The sequence below is a fragment of the Ipomoea nil genome, unplaced genomic scaffold (genome assembly GCF_001879475.1).
Source record: "Ipomoea nil cultivar Tokyo-kokei standard unplaced genomic scaffold, Asagao_1.1 scaffold2704, whole genome shotgun sequence".
In the NCBI taxonomy this organism is placed as follows: domain Eukaryota; kingdom Viridiplantae; phylum Streptophyta; class Magnoliopsida; order Solanales; family Convolvulaceae; genus Ipomoea; species Ipomoea nil.
Window position 1 is genome coordinate 2075275 of NW_017619132.1, and position 26352 is coordinate 2101626.

Here is a 26352-nt window from a genome sequence, read left to right on the forward strand (position 1 = left end):
TTGTGCACTATTTTTCTAATTAAATATCAAAGTTATAATACAAAATAATGCTATATATTTATTTACCAAGTATTTTATTAATACCATGAAAAAATTAAAAAAATATAATTAATAAAGCCAACCATATTAACTACTTGAGAGATTTTGTGACAAAGAGAGTATTCAAATTACACAACAAATTGTAGTGAGAACTACATCGCAATGTCCTTGTTTGACAATCAGCAGTTAGCGGTTAGCGTTAGCGGATTATACTAGCGGATTTGACCAGCGAATTTATTTAATTATTAACATTGAAAAAATGACCGCCAAATTATTAAATCAAATGAATGGTTCATATTGTTCAGGTTTTAATTTTTTTCTTTTAAGATTTTCTAATTTATCCTTAATTATATGATTATCCATTTATTTTTTTCCGTTAATTCACCGTTAGTCTAATTCTAATATTAAAGTCTAATATAGAATATAATTATAACTACACCATTAATCTAATTCTAATATTAAAGTCTTAATAGAACTTAACCACAAATCCTAATGTCGGAATCTCCTCAAACAATATTAGTATATATTTAATATTTTATGCCCTAATTTTTATTTGTTCTCGCTTATGTCCCGTATTTGGTTTCAACCATACCTATACAATTATTTTATTGATAATTATAATCAATCTTGACTATATTATCTTGCATTTGTAAACTTAGAATTACCTATTTAACCCGCACGGGCTTAGCTCAATGGTTTAGTGGGTAGTATTTTAGAGAAGAGACCAAGGTTTGAACCTCGGCGACGGCAGTGCGGGAATTATGTTCAAAGTTGGCAGATTCCTTGTGCGTATCAGCATTTGGCTCTGTCTGCTGAACCATTGAGTCACCGTGATTTACAACTTCCCACAATTCTCTGTCGGGTCGGAGTGTAGGGGGCCCTTGGGGTTGGGGACTCAACCTTTGGGAGAAGAATTACCTTGGGGTTGGGGACTCAACCTTTGGGAGAAGAATTACCTATTTAAATACGCAAATTCAACCTTCAATTATCTATGCATGAACAATTTCAATATAATCCTGCCTTAATATACTTTAAAGTACTTATTTAAAAAAAATATTGGGCATTATCCCAATCGCGCAATGCGCGTAAAAAACTAGTATGTATATATAAGTATATTACTCTATATACATTTAAGCTCCACAACGCATACATATATGTGATACTATGTATATAATATATAAATAATTTTAGAAATATTATAAATATTGGATCTACTTACTTTAGGGTCTATTTTCTTGAGATATAAATATTCAAGTTGAATATATATTAATTACTTATTTAAATGTAATTAAACTTTTTATATTTTTATAAATTATAAATAAGATAGGGGATTTCTCATCCCCGAATAATCCTTATGGGATGGAAATGATGAGATATTTCCTTTTTTCGGTGGGGAGACGGTGACGGTGATAGGGAATAAAGTAGAAAGTCAGGAGCGGGGACGGGGTATGCTCCCGCTCCCGCTCCCGTCCCGCCTCATTGACATCTTTGCATGGATCAGGGTTCACAGTGCTCTATGGACTCTAGTGCATGTGTATGTGTCTTATGTTGAGAATTTTTCTGTTTTGTATTATAAAATTTTGTACCTTAAAAGTATTAATTATGTACCTGAAATAAATTAGTAATTGTGTCTTATATTATGAAACGAGTTAATACAAAAAATCGTCCTCGACTATAGTGGTTTTTTTCAATTTCGTCCTAAACGACTTTGGTGACCTAATATCGTCCCAGACTTTTGTGTTTCGCTCAATTTAGTCCTAGACTTTTGTGTTTTTGCTCAATTTAGTCCCTCATTTGTTATTCTGTCTATTTGGTGTTAAATAAATAGACAATTCAGTAATTTTAATATTGGCATCTCTTTACTCATATACATGTGAACTGCGAAATCCCTTTTTTTTTTTACGAATTACCCCCAGAATTACTCCTAAAACTGCGAATATAAAATTTGATTTGCAGGTTCGAGAATAATTTTGGGTGTAATTCGTACAAGAAAGAAGAATTTTGCACTTCACAAGTTAAAAGTAAAGAGAGATCAATATTGACATTACTGAATTGTCCCTTTATTTAACACCAATTTGACGGAATAACAAATGGAGGACTAAATTGAGCGAAACACAAAAGTCTGGGACGATATTAGGTCACCAAAGTCGTTTAGGACGAAATTGAGAAAAATCACTATAGTCGAGGACGATTTTGGGTATTAACTCATTATGAATTTATGTATCTTGTGTTGTAGATAATGTGCCTATGAACACAAATTATATACTTAAATTAAATTTGAAAAATAAGTAAATATATAACATGTGTATTTATCTTGTATTGCGATTTGTTATGTCTTGTATTATAAAATTTTATATGAATTATGTACCTCGTCATCTCGATCCAAAATTCATAATGGTAAGTAAACGATGATCCATGATAATAATTGCCATAAATGCACTAATGGCCTAATGCCAAAGTCCTCTTTCAAATTTTGTGGGCTTTTATAGTGGAGCGGGGGAAGTCCAATATGTACTTGATTAGTACAGGCCCATTTATTTATGCTTACCAGTTTGTAGGCCACTTAGAAACCGACAATATATTTCTTGGGAAGGAAAAAAAAAAAAAACATATAAAGGCGATATTTATTTTGTGCGCATTATAACAGTAGGTGGGTTTTCTTGTGGACTAAAAAAATAATAATTACAAGTAATAGGGCAGAGAGTACTCGCAAATTATTGAATCTATCATGATCCACAATATTGTATGGACAATAACAAAATATACATTTTTATTATATTAAAAGTATATTATTATGTATTAAATGTACATTATTCATGTATGAAAAATAATATACTTTCAGTATTCAAATAATTTATTTTTTCTTAATACAATATACATTTTTAATATATTAAAAATATATTATTTATGTATTAAATGCACATTATTTAAAAATATGATCCACAGAATAATGGTCACAGAATATTTTGTGTTTATAGTGCCCCAATAGTATTACCTTAAAAGAATGCATTCTTAATTAGAGAAATATTACACCGGAATTTCATAAAAATATTGTATTTAAATAAATAAAATTTGAAATCTTATATAACTTGTTAAAATTACAAATATATCACTTTTTTAAAAAATGACATTTTTACATAACATTGTAAAATTTGTAATGTTTAAAGTAATTTTATAAAATTATCACCAAAAAAAAAAAAAAATTAACATGAAATTTATATTTATTTACATTATTTTTCAAGTAACGAGGAAACCTACGACTATTACTTGAGAGTGTATACTATGTAACTTTTATATTTTTTTAATAATTATTGTAAGGTATAAACTTTTAGATGGACCCTAAAGTATGTTGGCCAATATAATAATTTGATTATAAACATAACTAAGATTTGATGGATCCAATTCCAATTATTTCAAGCAAACGAGATATTATAATCATTAAGAGCATCATACTTATTAATGGTTTCCTCCATAGTCAAGAACACATTATGCCGGCCCGAAAATGATGGTTAAGTGCGTGAAACATAATTTTCGTACATAATGATTACAAGTTTGATTATTGTCAATGCCATCTCAACCGAACCTATCGTATAAAGTATTCAGAATTTCTTGCTAACACCTTTTCTGTTAAACCTGTCATACAGAACATTTAAAAGTTAATGAGTACACACTCTTAAGTAATAGTTGTAAATTTTTCTCATTAAAAAAAAAACACACACACATTATGCCATTATATTATCTTGCATGTTTGAAACATCATTTGAGTGCAGAGAAATTGGTCACAATTCCAAAGCTCATAATGGGAATAAAATTAAAGCAGAAGAAACACTAATGATATAAAAAGTGGGAGTGGTCAAAAAGGCAAAGACAGTATGATCAAGTTTGAAATTAATTAAGGTGAGAGTAAATTACTGAAATAGTTTGTTACCTATAGTAATTTTATTGCTTTGCTTTTTTTAACTTTAATTTATTTAGTAATGTTATTAATTATCAAATTTGTACTTCTTTTAATCATTTGAATAACTAAAATAGGCAATAAAAAAATAGATGAAATAATTAAGGATCTCAAAAGAGAGCTAAAGTTCATCGGTTAGGGCAAAAAAATAGAGCCGGTGAAGATATTAAAATATAGTATGTATAATGATTTGATGCATTAAGTCTTTGTTTAAAAAAAAAATTAAAATTTATCTTTTTTAAAAATTATATATTAAAATATAATAGGCAATAAAATATAACTATTTTTTTAATAATTTTTTAAAATCTAACATATGAGTAAGCCCGCAACGCACGCCAGCCCACTGCCCACATGAGGTGGTTACTGGTTAGTGGTTAGGGCTAGAGTGTTCCAATCGGCAAACCTTCGAGAGCTAGCTTGCGATGTCCGTGAATTTTTTGTTGACTTGCAGTAGGATAGCCTAGCCGACTAGTACATATTGATACTCCTCAAAATAATATCATGAATTGATTAAAATTAATACAAAGTTAATAATTAAGGCTATGATCAAATATAATTAGAAGAGGGTAACTAAAATAGCAAAATCATTATAGTGGATAGAGCATTTCAATAATTTATTGTGAGGGTGAGACAAACAAATGGACCAATAATCTTAGTCATGCTATGATGCTAAGTATTAAGTAATGGACAAAAAAGATGATTTTACCTAAGAAAAGGGACCTCCATAATAATTAAACAGATGATATATGATGACCAAATAAGCAATTATTGAGTGGCACAGGACCACCAGAAAGTGTTTTCTTTCCCCATATTTCAAACTTGGATGATCAAATGATCCTTGTGCTGTGACTATGACACTTATTTATGAGGTCCCCTCTATACATCAATATCTTCACATGGTCCAAACCTACAAATATCTGCATATATTAGAAAATAGAATTTAACCATTTATAAAATAATGAGAATCTAAACATCTCGTTAATAAATAGTTTATACTTTTAATTAATTCATTATGATAAATTTATAATGTTAATATATTTACACTCAATTGCCCATCTATGCTTTCTTTCAATGAGTTATATATAGTACAATCGATATATGTCAACTGCAATAATTTACAATATCCCAAACACATAAGGACAATTTACCTTACAATTCAGCATGGTTGTCGTTTATGTGTGTATGTGTGTGTGTGTGTGTGTGTGTGTGTGTTTTTTTTTTTTTTTTTAAATTTATGAGAAAACTCACAACCACTACCTGAAGGTCTAAGGTGAAGTCTGCCGCGTTGTGACCACAGTCCGTAAAAGATCATAAGGGGGTAAACTAGCCTAGCCTAGGTTGTTTATAGTTGACTTGCTCAAATCAAAAAGACTAATACACAACTCTGACGAGAAGTTAAACTTAAAACTTACTAAGCTAACTGTCCAACCAATCTAATTGGAGTTGTCTTGCAGTGGTCACTTATTTGAATCTTAAGTTGACGGTTTGAAATCAAATAGTCTAAGGTCTATTAGTTGAGCAAATGTCTCGAATCTCACGCTATATGTAAAGTCATATGTTCTATCAGTGTAATAGTATTGCTTGATTAATTCATAAGTCATATCTTTACAAAAATAATAAAAGATGAGGTAACATATAAAGGGAACACAAGCCAACACCTTGTGGTCTAATGGCACCAAGGTTGGATTCTTATATGAGAGGTTGTAGGTTTGAGCCTCGGTCAAGACGGTATTAACTCTATATACTAAGTAGGTTGAGAAAATAGTTATGAATATCTACTACATTGTAATAGAGCATAAGTTTTAGATGTTGCGAGAGCATGCATAATCTATGGGAAGAAAAACTCTTAATATAGTACTCTGTATTATTATTTTTTATGTACTAAAACAAAAACCTAAGTAATTCCTACTTTATTCCCACCGAATTACAATTTCTTTTCTACTTAATTTCTTCCTTCCAACCAAACGCTACGTAAGGAAAAAAATGTCAAAGGTATCAACCAAGAAATGGATTGATGCTTTTAAGGTTGTCACTGTACACAAAGCTTGCAAAATCAAAAGATGCATTCAATTACTGTAAGCCCTTTTTACAGTACCAGAAAGGAACAGGGCACGGATGCTTTCGTGAAGAAAGTGATTTTTAAGTCTTAAAAAAATGTGGGTCTTTATGCTGACACAAGCGTAGCTACTGGTTTATTCCTTGTTCAACTTGTCTTCTCTCTGTCTCTCTCTCTCAACTCATCTTTTGTCCTCCATTCAAAGTCGTCTTCTGGCTGCTCTGATCTGCAGTGTTTTCCAGCTGGTGGATGGATATATGAAAGACGTAGACGTATCCTTTGATCATTCATCCAAGAACACAGTTCTGAGCCCGCAGGATTCGGCATTTGATCAAAGGTCAGTTCTTTCTGCTCTTTAATTTCCTGGTGATCAGCTGTAGTGTTTTGTTTCTTGGTGTTCTGTGATTTGGTTTTTTGTCTGGCAATTTCCAAGAGTCCATGGGGGACAATCAGTAGGAAATGTCGTTTTCCCTATGCCAGCACCAACTGCCGACAAAAATGGTAAAGGCAGTGAAGGTTCCCAAGGTTGTCTTCATACTCTTTGTTGATATGTCTGTTTGAACGACCAAACTACCGACACTGGGTTGCTGCAACTGCCCATTTTTACCCAGAGTTTAAAGTCGGTTTTTGATTGTGATAAGAGGCTCTGAGAGAGAGAGAGAGAGAGAGAGAGAGAGAGAGAGAGGTGTTCTTGTTTGCAGAATTGCAGTTCACCATTGTATAGTAGAGAGAGAGAGAGAGAGGGATGGCAGTTTTCTTTGCTGTCTGATTGTGCATGAATTCTCAGTTGTTTGCTGCTTTTCATGTTCTTTGTTGGTTTTTGATGATGTTCTGTACAGGAATAGCAATAGCCTCATGTCGCTGAGGAATCTGATGGAGGACAAACGGCTAAACCTTAACCAACCTCTTCTGTCTGTAAGACGAAACTCATCGATAGTAGGTAAAGATGACATGACACGATCTCAGAATGACTTGTTTGGGAGGAAACGGAGTGTTCCTCAACCTCCTTGTTATAAATCGGAACTGAAATCTGGCCCGGTGAGCAACCCGGGAGTTGTGCCATTCTTCTGGGAGCAGATTCCAGGAAAACCAAAGGATGAAGTAAAACCAGAAGCTGATCATACCAGAGAAAGGCCTGTGCCAAAGCTTCCCCCTGGGAGAACCTCAGTAGCCAATCAACGGAGCTCTGATAATGGCCCGGGAAGTTTCAACAGCTCGAAAGCTGTGGTGGAGGATAATGATGATAATTATGAATCTGCAGATGAAGAGGACGTGTTTTTGGATGCCCTTGATACGCTCTCTAGAACCCAATCATCGGTCTTCTTGAATTGCAGCGTAAGTGGGTTGGATGAACCGGAGGGAAGACCATCAACAGATCCACAAACTCGGGAGTTCATGATTAACCGGTTTCTACCAGCAGCAAAGGCAATGGCTTCAGAGACGGTTTCAGAAATACCTCAATATGCTCCCAAGAAGATGCAAGCTTTTCAAGAGCAACCAAGACAGCTGAACAAGGTAGTAAAGCCAGACAGGCAGCCTCAAAAGCTGTATGCACACAGTTCTGCAAGGCATTATTACCAACCTCGTGATTATGAAGAAGAAAGTGATGATGATGATTATAGTCATGAAGATATACCTGTAAAAGCATGCGGATTATTACCAAGTTTTTGTTTCAGAGGCTCGTTTGGCTTTCTGAATCCAGTACCCGGGATGAGTGTAAGGACTCGCGTACCTAAGCCTCCTGGAAGTAGAATGCAGGCTAGATCTTCATATGCTGGTTTATGCAGTGGAGTTGAGACTGATGAGTCTGAAAAGAAGCTTACTTTTAAGAGTAATAATAATCAGAGACCTGAAGAATCATCCCTTTACAAGCTGCAGAATAGCGATGTTTCAGACAACCATAACAAACCACCTGAAACCAATGTGAGTATTGATGCCTTGGGGCTACCCAAAAAAGCCTGCAAAAGCTTTCAGGAGTTAATAGCTGCCGAGGATAGCTTAGTTCAGCAAGATTCAGACAATTGCGTGGCAGAGAAAACTGTGTATGTAGATACTGTACATAAGTTAGAGTCTCCAGTTCCCAAATCTTCTTCTCCTGAGGCTAAGGGAACAATTGAGATTCTTGTAACAACAGTAAAGAAACACATGGTAGATCATTTCCAAGATGATGCTGAAAAGCTAACCTCTGTGGATGAAGAAGCTAAAACCATGCCTATTGTTCAAGAAACTTCAAACTTCAATTCCCTATCTGCAGCCGATGAATTGAATTCCAAACCAGGAGGGAAGCCAGGGAATGATGATGGACAAGAACAATATTACGAGGAAACAATCACCTCAGTTAAGGCTGCAAATAACGATGTTGATGAAGGTTTGCTTAAGCAAGACAGAACTGCAAAGCCAGAAAATCCACATGAAGAGGGAGAGTTCAAAGAATTTCCAGTACCCCCGCCATTGCCAAAGTCCCCATCAGATTCATGGCTTTTTCGCACTTTACCTTCATTATCCACAAAGAATTCCGCTTTCCACCCCAAACAAGGAACTGGAAACCCCAGAAACCAGGCTCCTAAGTGGGAAACAATTGTTAAAACAACAAAGTGGCAAGGCCAACACTTGCGGAATTCTCAGGTAGACAAGAGCTAAGTCTACAATTTCAATTTCTTCAGCTAATAGTTTTCTGAAGTGCTTGACATAATTAACTTTCTTATGTAACCAGGAGCTAATGCCATTCAGACCTATACCAGAAGCTCTGTAGAAGTCCTCTGAACTCGTCTTTCTCTTCCCTGTGCTTTAATGGATTCATCCAACAGTGATCATGAATATACAATCCTCAGTCTCTGTTAATACTAGTTACAGAGCTGACAGCCAGACACTGTAAATATTTATTACCATTCCTTGCCCTGTAATAATATAGCAGAGTACAAATACTTTTTTTTTGGTAAAGATTATTTAGTCTGTTATACTAGCTACACCTTGCAGATGCAGAGTATTCCATCACTCATTCAATCATCTCAAATCTAAAGCCCATAATGTATTAATGTTTCATAAATTATATCTTTGAAAACGAGTCTAACTGTCGACTAATTTAAGGTGAGGTCAGTAAAATTAATGTACACTATATTATGTACATTACAATGCCTATTCTCTGACCAACAGAAATTATTCTCAAATTGGCTAAGCATATAACTAATTCACCTCAATAACACCCAAAAGATGTGCTCAACATGCCTGATTTGTAATTGGGTAAAAATAAAAAATAATAATAAGAAAATTACTAGTTTAAGTTTTTATAACACGGCCTTTGTACTGTCCTCTCCTAATTACAAAGTCATCAGGAGGTTGAAACTCTTCCAACCAGGTCACTCCTGAGATTGTTACACCATCCACCTCGAGCTCACCTTAAGTGAAAGAAAGAAATTGCAGCAATAATATTATTATACTAAGACACGTCGCATCATAGTAATTGACAAAAGTTGGAATTGAGTGCCCTTACCAGGAAGATCGCCTTTAGGAGACCTCCGAAAGTAGGTGCAATGTCGTCCATCCTCGGATGAGTATGGTGGAGAAAGGATGTCGAGAATTGCACAAGGAGTAATAGCTTTGAAGCAATGGATATTGCCTCCGCTGGCTGGATAGAGAATTGTAGTTCCACATGGAGCAGTCATCTGACAATTTTTAACAAGCCTTGCTGGTCTTGCACCTAAAACCCAAAGAACTGAAGCTTAATGATAGAGCTATCATGACAAAGATCCAAGAGAATTAGAGAATGCTTCACAACAATACATATGACAATACTAACAAAATATTATCCAACCAGACATTATCACAAACAATCCAAAACATATTCGACAGTATCATTTATGTCATGTTCTCATATTAAATTGGAAAGAATCAAACAAGGAAACTTGTGGTTAGTAAGTATTAAGTAATGAGAAATTGCATAATCTTCACTGTAAATAGTTTTTAAATGCTGCAATAAACTTTCAGTCAAAGCAATAGTTGAATAAGGTTGTTAAGAGTCCCACATTGATAAAAATAAGAGAGAACATATGGGTTTATAAGGCTATAAGTTAGACTAGCTAATTGATTGGATTCAATCTTTTAGGTTGGGCCCATGTGCATTATAGCCCAATCTTAGATTATAACAAAGGTAAACAAAATCTTAGAAATTACTATTTGATATTAGCGAGAATCCTCTTTCCCGACTTAGGTGAGGAAAAGGAAACTATATACACTTGTCACGCCACAAAACTATCGCATTACAATGGTTATAATCTACAATCATGCTACACTATCAATTTCTATTCCATATGGACAAATGAGCAAGTTTCATATTTCAATAGTTGGTCAGTTTAGGGCAAAAATCAATTTTCGGGTTTCCAGTGTTTGGATGTGCCTAGAAAATCAAGTCAACGGAAATCATTTTCCATTGACTTGGGAAAATATGGATGTTTTGGAGGAAAATGACTTCCGCCAAAATTTAGCGGAAGTCATTTTCCACAGGCCAAAAAATTATTTCCGACCACAATCGTTTCCGACAACAATCACAACCTTGGTTTCCGGCGGAAACCAGAATTTAGTATTTACTAGTTTCCGCCAGAAACAAGAGGTTTTTTTTTAAATAATAATAATAATAATAAATAACATTGTTTTTAATATTTTTATATTCTAAATAAAACAATTAAAATGTTTAATTACAATTCTACTCATTTTCCAGAAAATGAACCAAACATACCAAGACAGTTTTCAATAATGCAACCAAACACTGAAAATGAAATTATTTTCTGGAAAATGACTCATTTTCCAAAAAACATTTTCTTGGTTTCCAAACACACCCTTAAACTACTCAAGCCCTTCTGAAGATTTTTTTTTCCTGTTCCCCCAAAGTTCTGTGCTAGAAAATCATGATTGGGTGAAATGGAGCTGAGGTGAACAAGATATAATTAACAACACTCCAGATATTCAAGAAAAGAAACAATGAGGAACATAACCAGAAGCTAAAGACAGCAATAGCCACATAGCCACAACTTAGTAAGGAGAAATCAACAACAGTATCCCCAAATAAAATTATAAACTAAGTCGCATATCATGAGATACTTGAGCCTAGAAAGAGGATAAAATTGAATATCAGCAATAACAGTTCAATTGATAACTTTCAGATGAAAAAAAATATTAATTTCGTGTTCAAAAAAAAAATATTAACTTCAAATAACACACCTTGAGATGCGTCAGGATACCCCGGTACATCTATCCAATCATAGGACTTCACGTACATAGAACCATACAGAAGCTTACTTAACACTGTCATCCCAGGATGGTTATGAAGAGGAATGATAGAAGAAGGTGGCATGCAGAATATTCCAATCTGTAACATTATTCAATACACTTGCATCTTTCAATCACTTGATTTATTAGATTCCTCAAGTTAAAATAATTGGAACATACAACATTGTAACTCATTGTCAGCCTTAAATTTCATCCAATCACAAAATAAAAAGCCAGTTAAACAAATATGCAACTCACAGAGAAGCTATCACATTCATGAATATGCAAGTATTTGATAGGAGGTGGTGACTGAAGGCTCCCATTACGCTCCTGTGAACTACCATTCCAACTTCGTACGACTTGTGCCTCCTGCTCAAGGCCTACATCCGAAGGCTTGATTTTATCTGAAACAAAAAAGGATAGTGCCAAACTTATCAAAAAGAGAGATAGATGACAAAGGACACTATGTTACTTGTGATATTGCATGAGCTATTCTAAGTACGTGGTAATACAGCATCAAATATCTTATTGCAATAAAAGGCAAAGAAACAGTAAAATTTAGGCAGCTAAAGTTGACATTTCAAGCCAAACCCTAACCTTCCTAACTATTATGTCAAGATTCCGCAGCTATTTTGAACAGCTTCGGTGCAGACTTTCAGTTACCATTTAAAATTTAAACCTGCCTATTTAATACATTGCATAAATTTTCTTGTAGACCATTTATTATTTAGTACTCCGTATTAAATAAAGTACTCACTTATGCCTTTCACAAGAAAAAAAGCAAGTCAACCTAAGTACCTTGTTTAGGAATGTATTCATTGGGAATTTGGGATAGAGGGAATGTTTTAGGAAATCAGCTACAAAGTGATAAATTCAATATATATATATATATATATACAGTCTTTTAATGAAGCTAACGTAATATCCATTTTATTCATTTGCGTAAGAAATATATACCCATGTGCAAAGAATCATAGAGCTTGACACAAAAATGAATAAATATCAACCTTAAACAATTACTCTACGAAAAAGAGTCATATTATAGTTTCTGGAATAAGGAAAATTTCCTAATAACTATGCGTTCACAAAGCATGAAATACAATCAGAATATCCAAATGAAAAAGACAAGAAAATAACATTCAAAGGATGTTTAGGGGCAAAGATCATTTAATATTCCAATTCCATATAGTTACAATAATACAGAGTAATACACATTTGATAAGTTCAGTAACACGTTAAATTTTATCATTATTCAAAAATAACTTAGTTTATGCTCTGCATGTAAATTCTGAACATTCATAGCAGACAAAACTAAATACTATAAGAAACAGAGTTGTGTGACTGATTTAATTGTTGAGCAGGTGCAAAAAATATGGTGTAAACTAGAAACTTAACTGAAAACTCAATAAACAAATATGTGCAAATGAGCATGTGGATGAAAGGTGAATATCCCAGAGAAAGACTGGGTGTTTAAATGGAACTTGTTAAGAAAACATCACGTCTCCTACCTAATAAAGCACGCACTTTTTCAAGAGCTTCTTCAGAAACGGGTCCATTTGTTGAGAGAGATGCCTTGCACGAGTTATAAAGCTTTTGAACAGCAGGCATTTTTGTCGAACACAGAACTTTAACACCAACTATCTACACAAGGAGACTTATCTTGCTGGCTATAAAAGCTAGATGATAACGTTAAAATCCTGGTCTGAAGGGCCCTCTATTTGACAGAAGACCCTTCAAGAACACAATGGGGGAGGAAATTCGCTGGAACTTGTATCGTACAATGATTATACATCCGTGCTATGCTTATCTGATCCTCTTTCACATTCTATCTTCAGCACCACATTCTGAACAAACAAAACTTTTGAAGTCAGCATTTCAAACAACATGGAATTCAGGGATCAGAATCCAAACCTGGAATTTTCTAAATGTTATATTACAGTTTCCTGTTTCCACCTCCAAACAGCTCAATTTTTTTTCACAAACCATTACATTATCCTTCTACAATCTATACAGCATTCCAGGTTCAAATCCCAATAAAAACTCCTAACAAATTGCACAGAATCATGTGAACACGGAAAATCCCTGATTTTTTGATCGGGAGCTGGAAATGAGCAGAGGACATGAAAATGCAACTTACGAAATAAATAAATTCGACTGGGAGCTATGGCAACAAACACACCAGAATTATACATACATATATAGCTACGGATATACGTCTACAAAACATTAAACACTGCTGGGTAGCCGGGAGGCGACTGCAACCTTAGTGAGGAAAGTTAAGGTTTTAGAGAGTCGTACCTAGTACACGTCATCGAATAGAGAGAGAGATCGCGCGAGGAAAGGGGGACGAAGACTGATTGCGTTAGCGTAAAGATTGTTTTTCTCTGCAGTTTTTTGGAGGTTGTCGGGTCTCCGTCACGGGTCGGAGCTTTATGGTCTATTTCTTGTGTGGGGATTAAAGTTTGAACCGTCACGCCTGCAACATAAATCAAATGAAATCATATATTTCACATTTTCACAATAATATGTTTAATAAATACTTTTTTTTTTAGGTATTCTAACACTAAATATATAAGACAAGACTTTGGTATCTTGGTTAGTTGGTTTGAACCCAACATGTCTCAAAGGGAGACACATTCAAAATTTTTTTTACATATTTTGAATCACTTGATATGACCAAAATATCTTCTCCGTTTAACATTAAGAAAGAAAAAGAAAGAAAACAAACAATTAACACTCTTCAAATAGTACGTCAAGTTTTTTAGTTAGATAATACAAATATTCTGAAAAATTTCCAACTATAAATCATGGTGTAGCCCCTCAATAGTTTCAAGGAATGCAACTGACCAAGGATTTTGGGATGGAAAGACTAGTTATTGAATGCGACTCCAAGATGACGGCTGAGTGCTTAAGAGGGGATATTAACAGAAGGGAGTAGCAGAACAATATCATTCGCAAGTGTCTTTAAGCAGTTGGTGGCTTCATGGACGTCGAATTTTGTCACGTGTGCATGGAACAGAACAAAGTTGCTGACACCTTAGCTACGAAGACCCACTCACACCAACTCGGTCTTAAAGTCTATGATGAAGCTCCGGTTGAAATTTGGGACATTGTATGGGATGACCAGTTATGAGCCAAATTCCCAGCCGTATTTCCATTAATAGGGGAGAAGGAATTAATCGTAGCTAACCTTTCTTTGTTTTTCAGGTGTCGCCCTCATCTCTTGATAAAAAAAAATGAAAAAGAATCAAATAGGCTCCTACACTTTACACCAATAGTCAATTAAGCACCTAAACTTTTAAAAATCACAATTAAATCCTCAGACATGTCAAATTGAGGCAATGAAGCCCAAGAACCGATAAATGACTTATTATTGTAGGTCATTTCAGTTCAAGCATCACTCCGATGACTTAAGGCAAAAATTCAGCGACCGGTGGAGTCGTTGCCGATCGCCATCTATGATTAGGGGCCTATTTGACCATTTTCTTTCCCAAAAAAATACTACTTACGTAGTATAATTTGTCCGGGAATATAGTCATCCGCAAATTATGCCGTGCAACCGAATGCACCTTGCAAGGTGCATACGGTTGCAAAACGGCGCCGTTTTGGTTAAAAAAACGCGCGTCCCACTTAAAGAAGAAATCAGGTTCGATTCCTGGCAATAGCATTTTTATATATCCAGAAATTCAGAACTATATAACCACAATTTCATAACTATATATCCACAGTGAATGAATGAAGTAAAAATCCACAATGAATGAATGAATGAAGCAAAAATCCACAATGAATGAATGAATGAAGTAAAAATCCACAATGAATGAACTAAATATCCACAATATATGATTGAACTAAATATCCACAATGAATGAACTAAATATCCATAAATTCATAACTATATAACCACAATTTCATAACTATATATCCACAATAATGCTATTGCTGAGAGTCGAACCTGATTTTTTTTTTAAAGTGGGACGCGCGTTTTTAATCAAAACGACGTCGTTTTGAACCGTATGCACCATGCGCATGGTACATTCGGTTGCACAGCATAACTATTGATAGTCATCTTGCTGGGTATCGGAGCGCAATTTGTGGAATGAGTTGTTGGGTCTTCAAGCCCAGTGTGAGGATGCAGGCATGGCCCAATGGGCTGATAATTATAGTATTTTTTGTAATAAATGGACATGCAAATAAGCCCACTAAGCTATAGTTGGGCTCGTCCTAATTTTTTAGGAGCAAAGATTGCTCTCCCAAAAGACAACTCTGGCGCATCAGCATGTGAGCTGTTGGAATCCGTATTAACAAAATCCGGTACACCGTTACGGTTAATTTCATTTTCTCCGGCGACGAAGATCCCGGAGTTCCTTGTAAACTACCGATCTTATTCGGAGTTTCTTCATTCTGTCAACTCCGGTCATGGTTGATGTGATCAAGTGTTGCCTCGACTCTATCAGACATGTAAGCTTCATTTCGATAACTCTCTTTTAATCTCGATTTTAATTTTAATTTTAATTTTAATTTTAATTTTAATTTTATTTATATAATTCTATGTAGGAATTCATTCTGCATATGTAATTTAGTGTTTTATTGTTTGAATTGTGCATTTGAGAACTGAGAAGCTTCCATTTGAACTAGGTGTCTAGGAACTTGTTACCTGAGACTAAATTCAGAATTTAATTGAACTTATTTATTTTATATGGCTTCTCAAATCGTGCAGTGTTCTCTATAGCGATGTAAAGACTACAACTTGCTTCATGCCAGTATGGTTCTGAAGCAACATTTGGTTGTTTCTATGAGTTGCCTCTTTTTTCTTTTTGTTTTTAAACGAATTTTTGCTTCATTGGTTCAGATATCAGATGACATTAAAGATGCCATAGTGTACCTGGATGCTGGATCTACAGAGTGCTTTGAGTTTCTGGGAGCATTTTCTTTGTTATTTGAGCTTGGAGCGTATGCCATCTGCAGTTTGGAGAAGGTGTCTCCTCTTGATAAAGTATGTGTTATTAGATATGCTTATCTGACCATGATTTTTATCTTCAAGGATCTTATCTGTTTTGTATGAACAGTAATGCAACAAAATATGGTTTGGTTAACCAGACAGTTGAGCCATTTTTGTGGTGAAACAAATCATTTATTAGTGATATGAGAAAGTCATGTTACTATCCAGGAACAACTTCTGTATATGATTCGGTCTCTTTTCTGATCATTCTTTTGTAACGAGCTAGATACTGGTTTGTGTGTGTTTGTGCTCATTCTTTTCTGATCATTATTATTATTATTTTTAATTGTGAGTAAACTGGGTTATCATCCTTTTCTTTTAATGTTTTTTTTTTTTTTTTTTTTTTTTTTCTCAATTACAAAATATAAATGTGAACTGAGATAGAGATGCATGACTGTGAAAATATAAATTGCTTTTGTAACATGCATAAAATGTAAGAGTATGTTGCATTTTAAAGTTTTTCAGTTTTGAATACGTAGCACAAGCTAGCACTTCTAACTTTTCTGATTGCCTGTGCTTTCTTTCAAGGTGGCTGATTGGAGTTCAAGTTCTGGCACTAACAAGAAAATAGTCATTATCACATCACGTCTTCTAAGTGATGCTCATAGATATATTTTACGTTGTCTTAGCACTCTTCAAAATGTACATCGCTGTGCCATATTTACATCCATATCGGAGGTGCTTTCTTTTCTCTGAACTAATGAATGTTATTTCACTTCCTGTTATAGAGTTCAAAATGTCATTTCTCTGCTCTGAACTATATGCCTCAGAAGGAGCTGACATTAATATGTAATGTGGAGTAGTATTATTTTCTAAACATTATGGTGTAAATACCAAATTAAGAAGCAACACATTCTGATTTCCATTCTCTACTATCTTCTAGTAGATAAATTCTAAAAGGAGTCCAGTGAATAGTGATCCAGAGTTAGTTTGATTCAAAATTTTAAGGATCAAAATATTACAAACTTGGTTTTATAAATCAAAATAATATGGATTCTTAAAGGTCTATATATCCAGGTGTGTGTAATCTCCACAATAACAAATTGCTTCTCTCTCTCTCCCTCCCTATATATATATATATATATATATATATATATATATATATATATATTTATTTATTTATTTCTTCTAGGTCACTTAATTACTAATGAGTTCCATATTTGTTGAACAAGGATATTAGAGTTAGAATACATTTTAAAATTCTTATCATCAAAATGTCTTTATTATGCTTCAGCATCTCCTTGAGTTTCTTGATTTTATGGAAGAAGCTTAAGATAATAGCATTCCGCTACTAGTTAACCAGGAGGTGATTTTATATCTATTGGTAAAAGTCAAGGGCACTTCTGCAGTTCTGCTGAGAACTGAGCATTTTTTGTTATAGTCATGACTCATGACATTCCTGATTCCACTTGTTTTTATTGACTAGTTATTCCATTTCTGACCCTGTATTCAAATATTTTATTTTGCAGATGGCTCACTCAGCATATCCTGATTCACCTTTAGGTCCAGATGCTTTCCCTGAATATGAATCTCTACTCGTCCAAGATTACGAGGAGCTCCTTAGAAGATCTCAGATAAAATGTGAACCTTCTGGAGAAAACCTATCAAAGGAAAGTGTGGCCCCTGAAGATGAAGAAGGGTGGTCACCACTTGCTATCAGTGCAGAGCATATGTCTGAATTTGATCCCACTTCAAGTTTAAAGGGTTCAGAAAAGGACACTGTTATGGGCAAAGCAGCAGCTCTAGGGAGCAAGTTGGTTGTTTCTGTGCACCACTTCCCTTTGGTCTTGTGTCCCTTATCACCTAGATTCTTTGTCTTACCTTCAGAAGGATCCATTGCAGAAGCATACTTGTCAACTGAACAAGAGAATTCTGTAAGCCGTGGATTGCCTCCAATAAGCACTGGAATACCTCCTGATGGTGAAGATATTCCTCCTGGGGCAACTCTTACATCTCAATTTCTGTACCATCTGGCAACAAAGGTAATCATATGAATTGACTGATGGAGTTTTTCAAGAGATTGGATTTCTTTGTCTTTTGGGTTTCGGGTTTTGTTATGTTCTCCCGTCACGGGCAAGAAAACATAAGGAAAAATGAACAAAGAATAATAGTTGGAAAAAGGAAAAGAAGAAAATATTGGGTTTGCTTGAGACCCAAAACTCCCTTAGACCCTTTTTGGGATTGAATTTCTGCCCCCCCTTTCATTGAAATTGGTTCCCCTCTTTATAGGGTAAAATACAACTCAGAATGGCTAAATAAGCTAATTAATCTGCTGAAATCTTCCAATTTACTTCTAAATAATTAAACTACCTAAATTAATTCGAAGACTAAGAGTGATAAGTTAAATAACTATTCTGTATTTAGTAATTTCTAAATAATTATTTATTAGTTTCTAAATAACTATTTATTAACTTATTAATATCTAAACTATGTAATATAATAAAATAAGATTTCCTAAAAATCATGGCCTAGCATGTATCAGGTTTCATACTTTCTAAGGAAATCATTGATTTTCATGACGTAACTTGGCTCTCATAGCTTCAGTGGTTGAAAAAGATATTGGCATCTTCTTAAGTAACAGTACATATGAAGCCCCAAGATATTATAAATTGGTAAAATCAGAAGCCTGCTATAATATCTCCTTTATGCCAGCACAACTCCTTTCCTTCGAATAGTTGCTACTATCTTCATTTTACTTGCTTCTATCTGTATGTGAATGCTAACTTCCTGTTCTATAACTTCCAGATGGATTTGAAACTTGAGATATTTTCTCTTGGTGATTTCTCGAAAACTGTTGGTAAGCTTCTAACAGACATGTCAAGCCTTTATGACGTTGGCCGCCGTAAAAGATCAGCAGGGTTATTACTTATTGATCGCACACTTGATCTTCTTACTCCTTGCTGTCATGGGGATTCCCTTGTGGATCAATTTTTTTCATCTCTCCCTCGTAGGGAACGAACAGCGTCCTTAGGCACACCAAACCAACTCAAATTTGGCCCTACTTATTTACAACGAGCTCCCCTTAATGTTCTGATACCACTTGAAACCTTTATTAAGGAAGAAAGTTCAACAGGAAATAATTCCAGGCTGGTGGAAAGCATAGAAGCTTTTTTGAGTGGTTGGAACTCAACTTCTGAAATGACTGAATCGATGGACCTCAGTGCTAAACTTAATGAAGGAAAGTCTTTTAAAAGTGTTGAGAGTGACCTTCTTTCTGGGTCCTTTGTCTCCACTGACAATTATCAGGGAACCCCGTATCTGGAGGCCATTCTAGACAGGAGAACAAAAGATGGAACTGTACTAATTAAGAAATGGCTTCAAGAAGCTTTACGCCGGGAAAAAATTTCTTTAAATATGAAAATAAGTCCTGGTTATGCTTCAAAATCAGAGATACAGGCCATGATTAGAGCATTGGCTAAAAGCCAGTCATCATTGATGAAAAACAAAGGAATTATTCAGTTAGCAATAGCAGCTTTATATGTTCTGGATGAATTGCATAGTGCCAGATGGAATGCATTTAATAGTGCTGAGAAGATATTGGCTGTAAATGCTAGAGATACAAGCCAAAGTCTAGCTGCACAAATCAGTGATCTTATAAATAAAAGTGCTTTGGTGGGTGTGCAAGAGACTACAAGGGGACTACTCACTCTTCAAGATGCCCTTCTTCTTGCAGTCAATGGATATATATTAGCTGGTGAGAATTTCCCAACATCTGGCACCAGCGGTCCTTTCTCTTGGCAAGAAGAACATTTCATCAAAGAATCTATTGTTGATGCAATTGTTGAGAACCCAGCAGTTGCTAAACTAAAGTTTCTCCAAGGTCTGACAGAAGAGCTTGAAGCCAACTTAAACAAGAGAAAACAAGAGGAAAAGGAAGAAGTTCCCGATCAAGCGGAAACCATTGATTTTGATGATGAGTGGGGCAGTTGGGGGGATGAAGATGTAGATAAAGATAAAAGCAAAGAGCAAGTGTATGACGACATGCAGCTAAAGTTAGAGTTGCGCGATAGGGTAGATAACCTTTTCAAATTCCTGCACAAACTGTGTAAATTGAAGCCAAATGTGTCATTTAGGGAGTGGTCGCTGGCCTTGGAAAGTAAATTCAGTGATGATCCTTACTCAAACAAAGGAATGCTTTATAAAGTGCTAAGCAGGGTACTAGACAAGCAGGATGTACCTGGCTTAGAGTACCATTCATCTACTGTTGGCCGACTTTTTAAAAGTGGGTTTGGCAGATTTGGCCTTGGACAGGTATGGTTTAGTTTGTACTTTGTATATCAGACTATATTTTTCATAAGCCATGCATATTAAATTCTGCATTTTATTATTGACAGGCAAAACCAAGTCTTGCAGATCACAACATTATCTTGGTTTTTGTGATCGGGGGCATCAATGGCGTTGAGGTTTGCAGTCCTCGTACCATCTTGTTTGTCAATATTGCATTGCTCTATAATAAAACCAGTCTACGAACAAGACAATAAAAGCGGAAAGACATTAATATAAAAAAGTAGAAGGAAAGAGTAAAAGACAAACATGGCAAAGAACACTCACCATTCTTTGAAAGTGCAGCAGCCTGCACTAACCCATTGTATTTTGTAGGTACGGGAAGCCCAGGAAGCATTATCCGAAAGCACCCGACCTGATATAGATTTGATTCTTGGAGGAACAACTCTTCTTACACCCAACGACATGTTTGAACTACTCCTGGGCGAGTCTGGCTACATTTAATCCTGTCTGTTTTTCGAAAGAATGAAGTCTGCAAATTCTGCACAAGTGTTCTGCAGAACGCGACCTTCTCAATGTAGGTATGCAGCATTCTTCATAGACAATTTTGTGACAGCTTAGACTTTTCAGTATCCTTAACACACAGGCACTTGGAACTGCAAAGTTGCCCAGTATCTCACCCTGCAACTCTTTTAGGGATTTGGCAGGGTGGAGCCCATGTACTAGTAGTTTTTAATAGAATCAATACCAGTGAAAATTTTTACAGTCCAAAGTAATTATTAAACGAAAAGGTTGTGTTTATTTCAATTCTCCACTCTGTTTTGAAATTAGAGGAATGTACAAGTAAATTTATTTTCTGATTTTGTTTCTCCATAGGATTGAAATTAGAGGAATGTACAAGTAAATTTATTTTCTGATTTTATTTCTCCATAGGAACGAAGAATTTCTATAACTAGTAAACACACTCAAAATGTCTGAGATACTCTAATGTAATTTGTTGTGGAATTGTATGTAGTATTACTTGAATGAACAGCTAGAAGTATGTATAGTATTACTCAAACAAACTATGGTGGGAATTCTTAGATCCCAAAACTGGAATTGTCTTTGCATTCATCCAATGGCTGAGGACATTCCTGTATTGTCCGTACGGGTTTAACTCACTGGTTCAGTAAGCAGTATTTGGGTATTTGGGAGAAGAGATCAAGGTTCGAATTTTGGCAGTAACAGTGTGGGGATTATACCTAAAGTGGGCAGATCCTTTGTGCGCACCAGCATTTGGTCATGTCTGTTGAATCATTGAATCACTGTGATTTACATCATTCCAAATGCTCTGTTGAGCTGGGTGCGATTCAACCTTTTGGGAGAAGAATATTTCCGTATTAACATGTTCTTTATTTTGTTCAATTATTTTTGTTGGTTTGTGTAATCATGTGTCAAAATTAGCATGGCATTTCGTGTAATGCCTCCCTGTGCTGGGCCCTCTACTGATTGATTTTGGATTTTTCAATCAAGTCCTCAAATTTCCAGTATATTTACATTCCCGAATGGAGTAAGTAGTAAAAGTGTAAAACAATCCAAATCAAGCATGGCATGTTTGATGATGAATTGCTTATTAATCCAATTCATCATCAAAATTCATACAAAAATTCCTAAAAGGGTGATCAAGTTAATGAAGCATGATTCTCATATTAGAATTTCGTCGCATAGGATCTTTTTAGGACGGTTTACCTCTCTTGCATAAGTTAAGATTATATAGCTACCTAAATTAATTATATATTTTCTTCATCCATTTTGTGTCGATTCAGCCGTACAGTTAGTGTGACTTAATTTAAATTCTTTACAATTTATTTACGGAGTATATACAAATTATATATTTAAAAATTACATTAAAAGAACTATTAAACACAATTTTTAAAAAAATGATGGAAAAAGTGAAAAAATATTAAGGAAAATAAACTTTAATATAACAGGATGAAAAATTGTGTGTGTTTTAAAGACCTATTTCGACACCTTTCTCTAACTATTATGAAAAATTTTATTGGATGGTTAATATTACGAATATAATTGTTAGTTTTGTTTGTTAAAAAAAAAAAACTATTAGTAACAATGAATCTTGTATCAAACTAGCTAACTTTGTTTGAATTTTGAAAGAGATATGAATATATGTTGGATCTGGAAAGAAACAGATGAAAAAACGTGGGGGAACAAGAAAAACATTCATTCTTATTGGAAGTCGGAGACAGAAAGTGAAAAAGAGTTGAAGGGGTCAAAACGAGAGAAAGTGTAAATCCATTCTCCCGCGCTCAAAACGAGACAAACACAAACCTGAAAGGGAGTGAGTGAGGAGGGGGGAGAGAGTACGTGAGAGACAACCCAAACCCTGTGGTACTCTCACTGAACCTTTTTGTCAACTATAGCTCAGACACCCCACCCCCTCTTTCCCTTTCTCTCTCTCTCTCTCTCTCTCTCTCTCCACTAAAAATGGCTCTTGCGTTTCCCCTCCCACCACTACCAGCTTCTTGGGCCTGAAACCACTCCAAAGGTCTCACCTTTCAGAGCTCTTTGGGATCAGCAATGGAAGAAGCCCAGAGTGATGATTACAAGAACAGAGAGAGGGTGGCTCTAGTCACAATCTTAGTTTTTGCTTCCCTTGCCATTGCCTCTTTGCTTCTGGCCTTCAGCTACTACTGCTACCTCCGCAGCAAAGTCTCTGCCCAGCGCCTCAACAACCGGAAAAGTAAGCCTTCTTCAAGAATCTGACTATGGGTTCTATTTTTGCTATATATTTTACTCTCTTTTTTGTTTTGTTTTTTGAATGTTTGCTGAGATGTAGGGGAAATATGAAACTTTGGATCTTGATGGTTTAATGAGTGGTTTTTTGTCCTGTTTGGGGTTTATTATGTTGGAGCTAGAATTTATAAAGTTTGGATTTTTATGAAGATCTAGGGTCATTGTCACTGAGCAATAACTATAATAAAATGGGTGGTGGCTGGTGTGTATATTTATTTGGAATTACCTGCAATTCTTGGATACAAAAGGGTAGTAATTGTTGATTTGTTGAAAAGGAACAAAACCCTGACCCCAAGCTTCTAATGAGATGATAAAATAAGGGTAATAGTCAAGGTAAAATTTCTTTAGAAGGCTGAAACTTTCCTTTTGCTAAATTATCAGGATTTGTATAGTCTGTTTATTTAAGGTCCTGGAGTCATGCCCTATGATACATCTGTTAATTGAAGTTTATTTGGCTTGGAGGCAAAAAGATTATTTGTTTCATAAGTTGCTATCTTTTCCACATTTCTCTTCTTCTTCTTCATGTTTAGTTAAGGAGGGTGATTGTGAAGATAAAGGAAGCGGGATTTCGAGTCTTAAAGTTACTGCTGAAAAGGGGCCTCAGATTTTCACCTTCAAGCAGCTGCATTCAGCAACTGGCGGTTTTGGGAAGTCGAACGTGATTGGACATGGCGCTTTTGGGTCGGTGTACAGGGGAGTGCTCCAAGATGGGAAGAAGGTTGCGGTTAAGCTGATGGATCAGGCTGGAAAGCAGGGGGAGGAGGAATTTGAAATGGAGGTAAGATATCGATGAAATTTTTTTAGTGTTAGCTGTAGTATCTGTTTACTTTTGTGTTCCTTTTTATTTTTATTTTTTTGTAAAGACCCTTTTCCGGTGATTACGTGGTGCAATTGATTATCAGGTGGAGTTGCTGAGCCGGTTGCGTTCACCCTATTTGCTGTCACTGATTGGCTACTGCTCAGACAGCCACCATAAGTTGCTTGTTTACGAGTTCATGGCGAACGGTGGCTTACAGGAACAGTTGTATCCAATCAGTGGTAATACTATAACTTCTTTATGATTCACTGTAATGAAACCCCTCATGTAATGATGGTCGTTCCACGGGCTTGCATGTTTTCAAACTCCCACCCGAGTGTGTTTGCCGCCCTTCGTTGCACTCTGTCGTTGTTGGCACTTTTTTGCCTCGACTCCCAGTGGCAGTGGCCTATTGGCCTTCTTGGTTTGAGCTGATCAGTTATAAGCAACCTAGTCAAGTTTGCCTTGCCGGTTAGGGTCACAAGGCGGGGTTAGAAACAAAACATATCTGCTTTAGATTTTTGTATAACCTATAGATTTTTTTGTTTTTTTTGGAACTTTTATTTTGGTTCTATAGGTTCCACGAGTGTATGTCTGAAGTTGGACTGGGAGACCCGGTTGAAGATAGCTTTGGAGGCAGCAAAAGGATTGGAATATCTCCATGAACATGTCAATCCGCCTGTTATACATAGAGATTTTAAAAGCAGCAACATTCTTTTGGACAAAAATTTCCACGCCAAAGTTTCCGACTTTGGATTGGCCAAACTTGGATCTGATAAAGCGGGTGGACATGTTTCCACTCGAGTGTTGGGCACCCAAGGATACGTTGCACCCGAGTAAGTCTTATGTAAAAGTATCTTCATTTGCATCATTATATTGTGTCTTTGACTAAAACGATATTGTATTTGTATGTGTATATTATTTCTGTGTTATGTAGATATGCGTTAACCGGGCACCTGACCACGAAATCAGATGTGTATAGCTACGGAGTTGTCCTGCTGGAGTTATTGACTGGCAGGGTTCCGGTTGATATGAAGCGGCCTCCAGGGGAAGGTGTTCTTGTATCCTGGGTAGGTCACTCATGACTCATTTCGTTTTTACTATGATGTTTCATATTTTCTTGAGAAACCCAATATTAAATTCTCAATCTGCCAAGCACCTTGTGCTCAGATGGCATGTAGTGACCTCTCCCATTAGATCGAGCCTCAGTGGAGGCGTTGTTGACTCTTTGTGCTTCAATAGGTTGAGAAAGTATGTTTGAACAGATACTACAATGTAATAGAGTCAGTAGCATTCAAAAAAAATAAATAAAAAAAATTCTCCATCTTTTTCCACCTCAACGACGTTCGTATTTGTGCATCAGGCTTTGCCCCGCCTAACTGACAGAGAAAAGGTTGTAGAGATTATGGATCCCGCGCTGGAGGGGCAGTACTCGATGAAAGAGGTCATTCAGGTTGCTGCTATCGCTGCAATGTGCGTACAGCCGGAAGCCGACTATAGGCCTCTCATGGCCGACGTGGTGCAGTCATTGGTTCCGCTAGTGAAACAGAACCGACCGGGTTCTAAGGCGGGCGGCTGCTCTAGCTTCCACGCTTCACAGTCTCCCAAGATGTAACGCCATACGGGTGCAAGTGGACGAGGTATGTCCCACCATTGCCGGGGAAAAAGAAATTAGGGTTTTGTAGCAGAAGGTTTTTGAATGGCAGAGCCCTATAATCTTGTTTGGTTTTTATCCAATGAAACATTGGAGCCAACTGGCTATATTCTCAAGTTTGTAGTGTAGATGATGCTGAGAACCTTGTAGGAATGGTGTTTTATTTTGTTGTAATTTTAGTTAACTGGACTACCACTTTAATTTACGGGAAAGCCTGTAGCCACTACCGAATCTCACATTTCATTGTCATAGAAGCCAGTAATGCAGGACGTTCGAATCTCCCCCCGCCCCCCCCTCCTCCTCTTGATCTAAAATAAGAAAATGCTATCTCACATTTCATTATCAAGTGACTAAAATGGCCACACTCATACAATTTTTGAGAATATCTTTTACAACTTTGGATGGTGAGAGATCAAAACAATCAATTAGAAATAGGAGCTGTCAAAACGGGCTTAGCCCACCGAGTTAGCCCGTCCTGTATAAAAGACAGGGCGGGCTTAAATTTTATGGCCCGTATATTGGTGGGCTTTGGCGGGGCGACGGGAGCCCACAAAGTCTGCCTAGTAGGTATACATTA

The 26352-nt window shown here is 35.8% G+C and overlaps 4 protein-coding genes across 8 annotated transcripts; 3 read left to right on the plus strand and 1 right to left on the minus strand.

The window, feature by feature from the left end:
• Window positions 1-5994: 5994 nt before the first annotated feature.
• Window positions 5995-9018, plus strand: LOC109155929. Of its 2 annotated transcripts, none has more exons than XM_019303644.1 (3): window positions 5995-6387; window positions 6890-8675; window positions 8764-9018. In XM_019303644.1, the coding sequence occupies exons 1-3, from the start codon at window positions 6308-6310 to the stop codon at window positions 8800-8802; spliced, it is 1905 nt and encodes a 634-aa protein (XP_019159189.1). In that variant the 5' UTR covers window positions 5995-6307; the 3' UTR covers window positions 8803-9018. The 2 variants fall into 2 exon arrangements, with proteins under 2 accessions (XP_019159189.1, XP_019159190.1); XM_019303645.1 differs by having other exon boundaries at window positions 5996-6669; window positions 6720-8675; window positions 8764-9012.
• A 59-nt stretch (window positions 9019-9077) lies between these two features.
• Window positions 9078-13740, minus strand: LOC109155931 (plant cysteine oxidase 4-like). 3 transcript variants are annotated; one of them, XM_019303647.1, is made up of 6 exons: window positions 13611-13740; window positions 12821-13156; window positions 11571-11716; window positions 11265-11412; window positions 9541-9747; window positions 9078-9445 (listed from the first exon to the last, which is right to left on the minus strand). In XM_019303647.1, exons 2-6 carry the CDS (start codon window positions 12918-12920, stop codon window positions 9327-9329), a joined length of 720 nt encoding a protein of 239 aa, XP_019159192.1. In that variant the 5' UTR covers window positions 12921-13156; window positions 13611-13740; the 3' UTR covers window positions 9078-9326. The 3 variants fall into 3 exon arrangements, with proteins under 3 accessions (XP_019159192.1, XP_019159193.1, XP_019159194.1); XM_019303648.1 differs by lacking the exon at window positions 13611-13740 and adding an exon at window positions 13450-13576; XM_019303649.1 differs by lacking the exon at window positions 13611-13740 and adding an exon at window positions 13266-13431.
• A 1735-nt stretch (window positions 13741-15475) lies between these two features.
• LOC109155928 (sec1 family domain-containing protein MIP3) lies at window positions 15476-21565 on the plus strand. 2 transcript variants are annotated; one of them, XM_019303643.1, is made up of 7 exons: window positions 15476-15770; window positions 16162-16305; window positions 16843-16989; window positions 17781-18293; window positions 19057-20562; window positions 20646-20714; window positions 20911-21565. In XM_019303643.1, the coding sequence occupies exons 1-7, from the start codon at window positions 15729-15731 to the stop codon at window positions 21037-21039; spliced, it is 2550 nt and encodes an 849-aa protein (XP_019159188.1). In that variant the 5' UTR covers window positions 15476-15728; the 3' UTR covers window positions 21040-21565. The 2 variants fall into 2 exon arrangements, with proteins under 2 accessions (XP_019159188.1, XP_019159187.1); XM_019303642.1 differs by having other exon boundaries at window positions 15479-15770; window positions 16840-16989.
• A 1220-nt stretch (window positions 21566-22785) lies between these two features.
• Window positions 22786-25999, plus strand: LOC109155930 (serine/threonine-protein kinase CDL1). Its single transcript, XM_019303646.1, has 7 exons — window positions 22786-23272; window positions 23856-24103; window positions 24228-24363; window positions 24699-24957; window positions 25059-25191; window positions 25485-25846; window positions 25897-25999. The coding sequence occupies exons 1-6, from the start codon at window positions 23110-23112 to the stop codon at window positions 25734-25736; spliced, it is 1191 nt and encodes a 396-aa protein (XP_019159191.1). The 5' UTR covers window positions 22786-23109; the 3' UTR covers window positions 25737-25846; window positions 25897-25999.
• The last annotated feature ends 353 nt before the right edge of the window (window positions 26000-26352 follow it).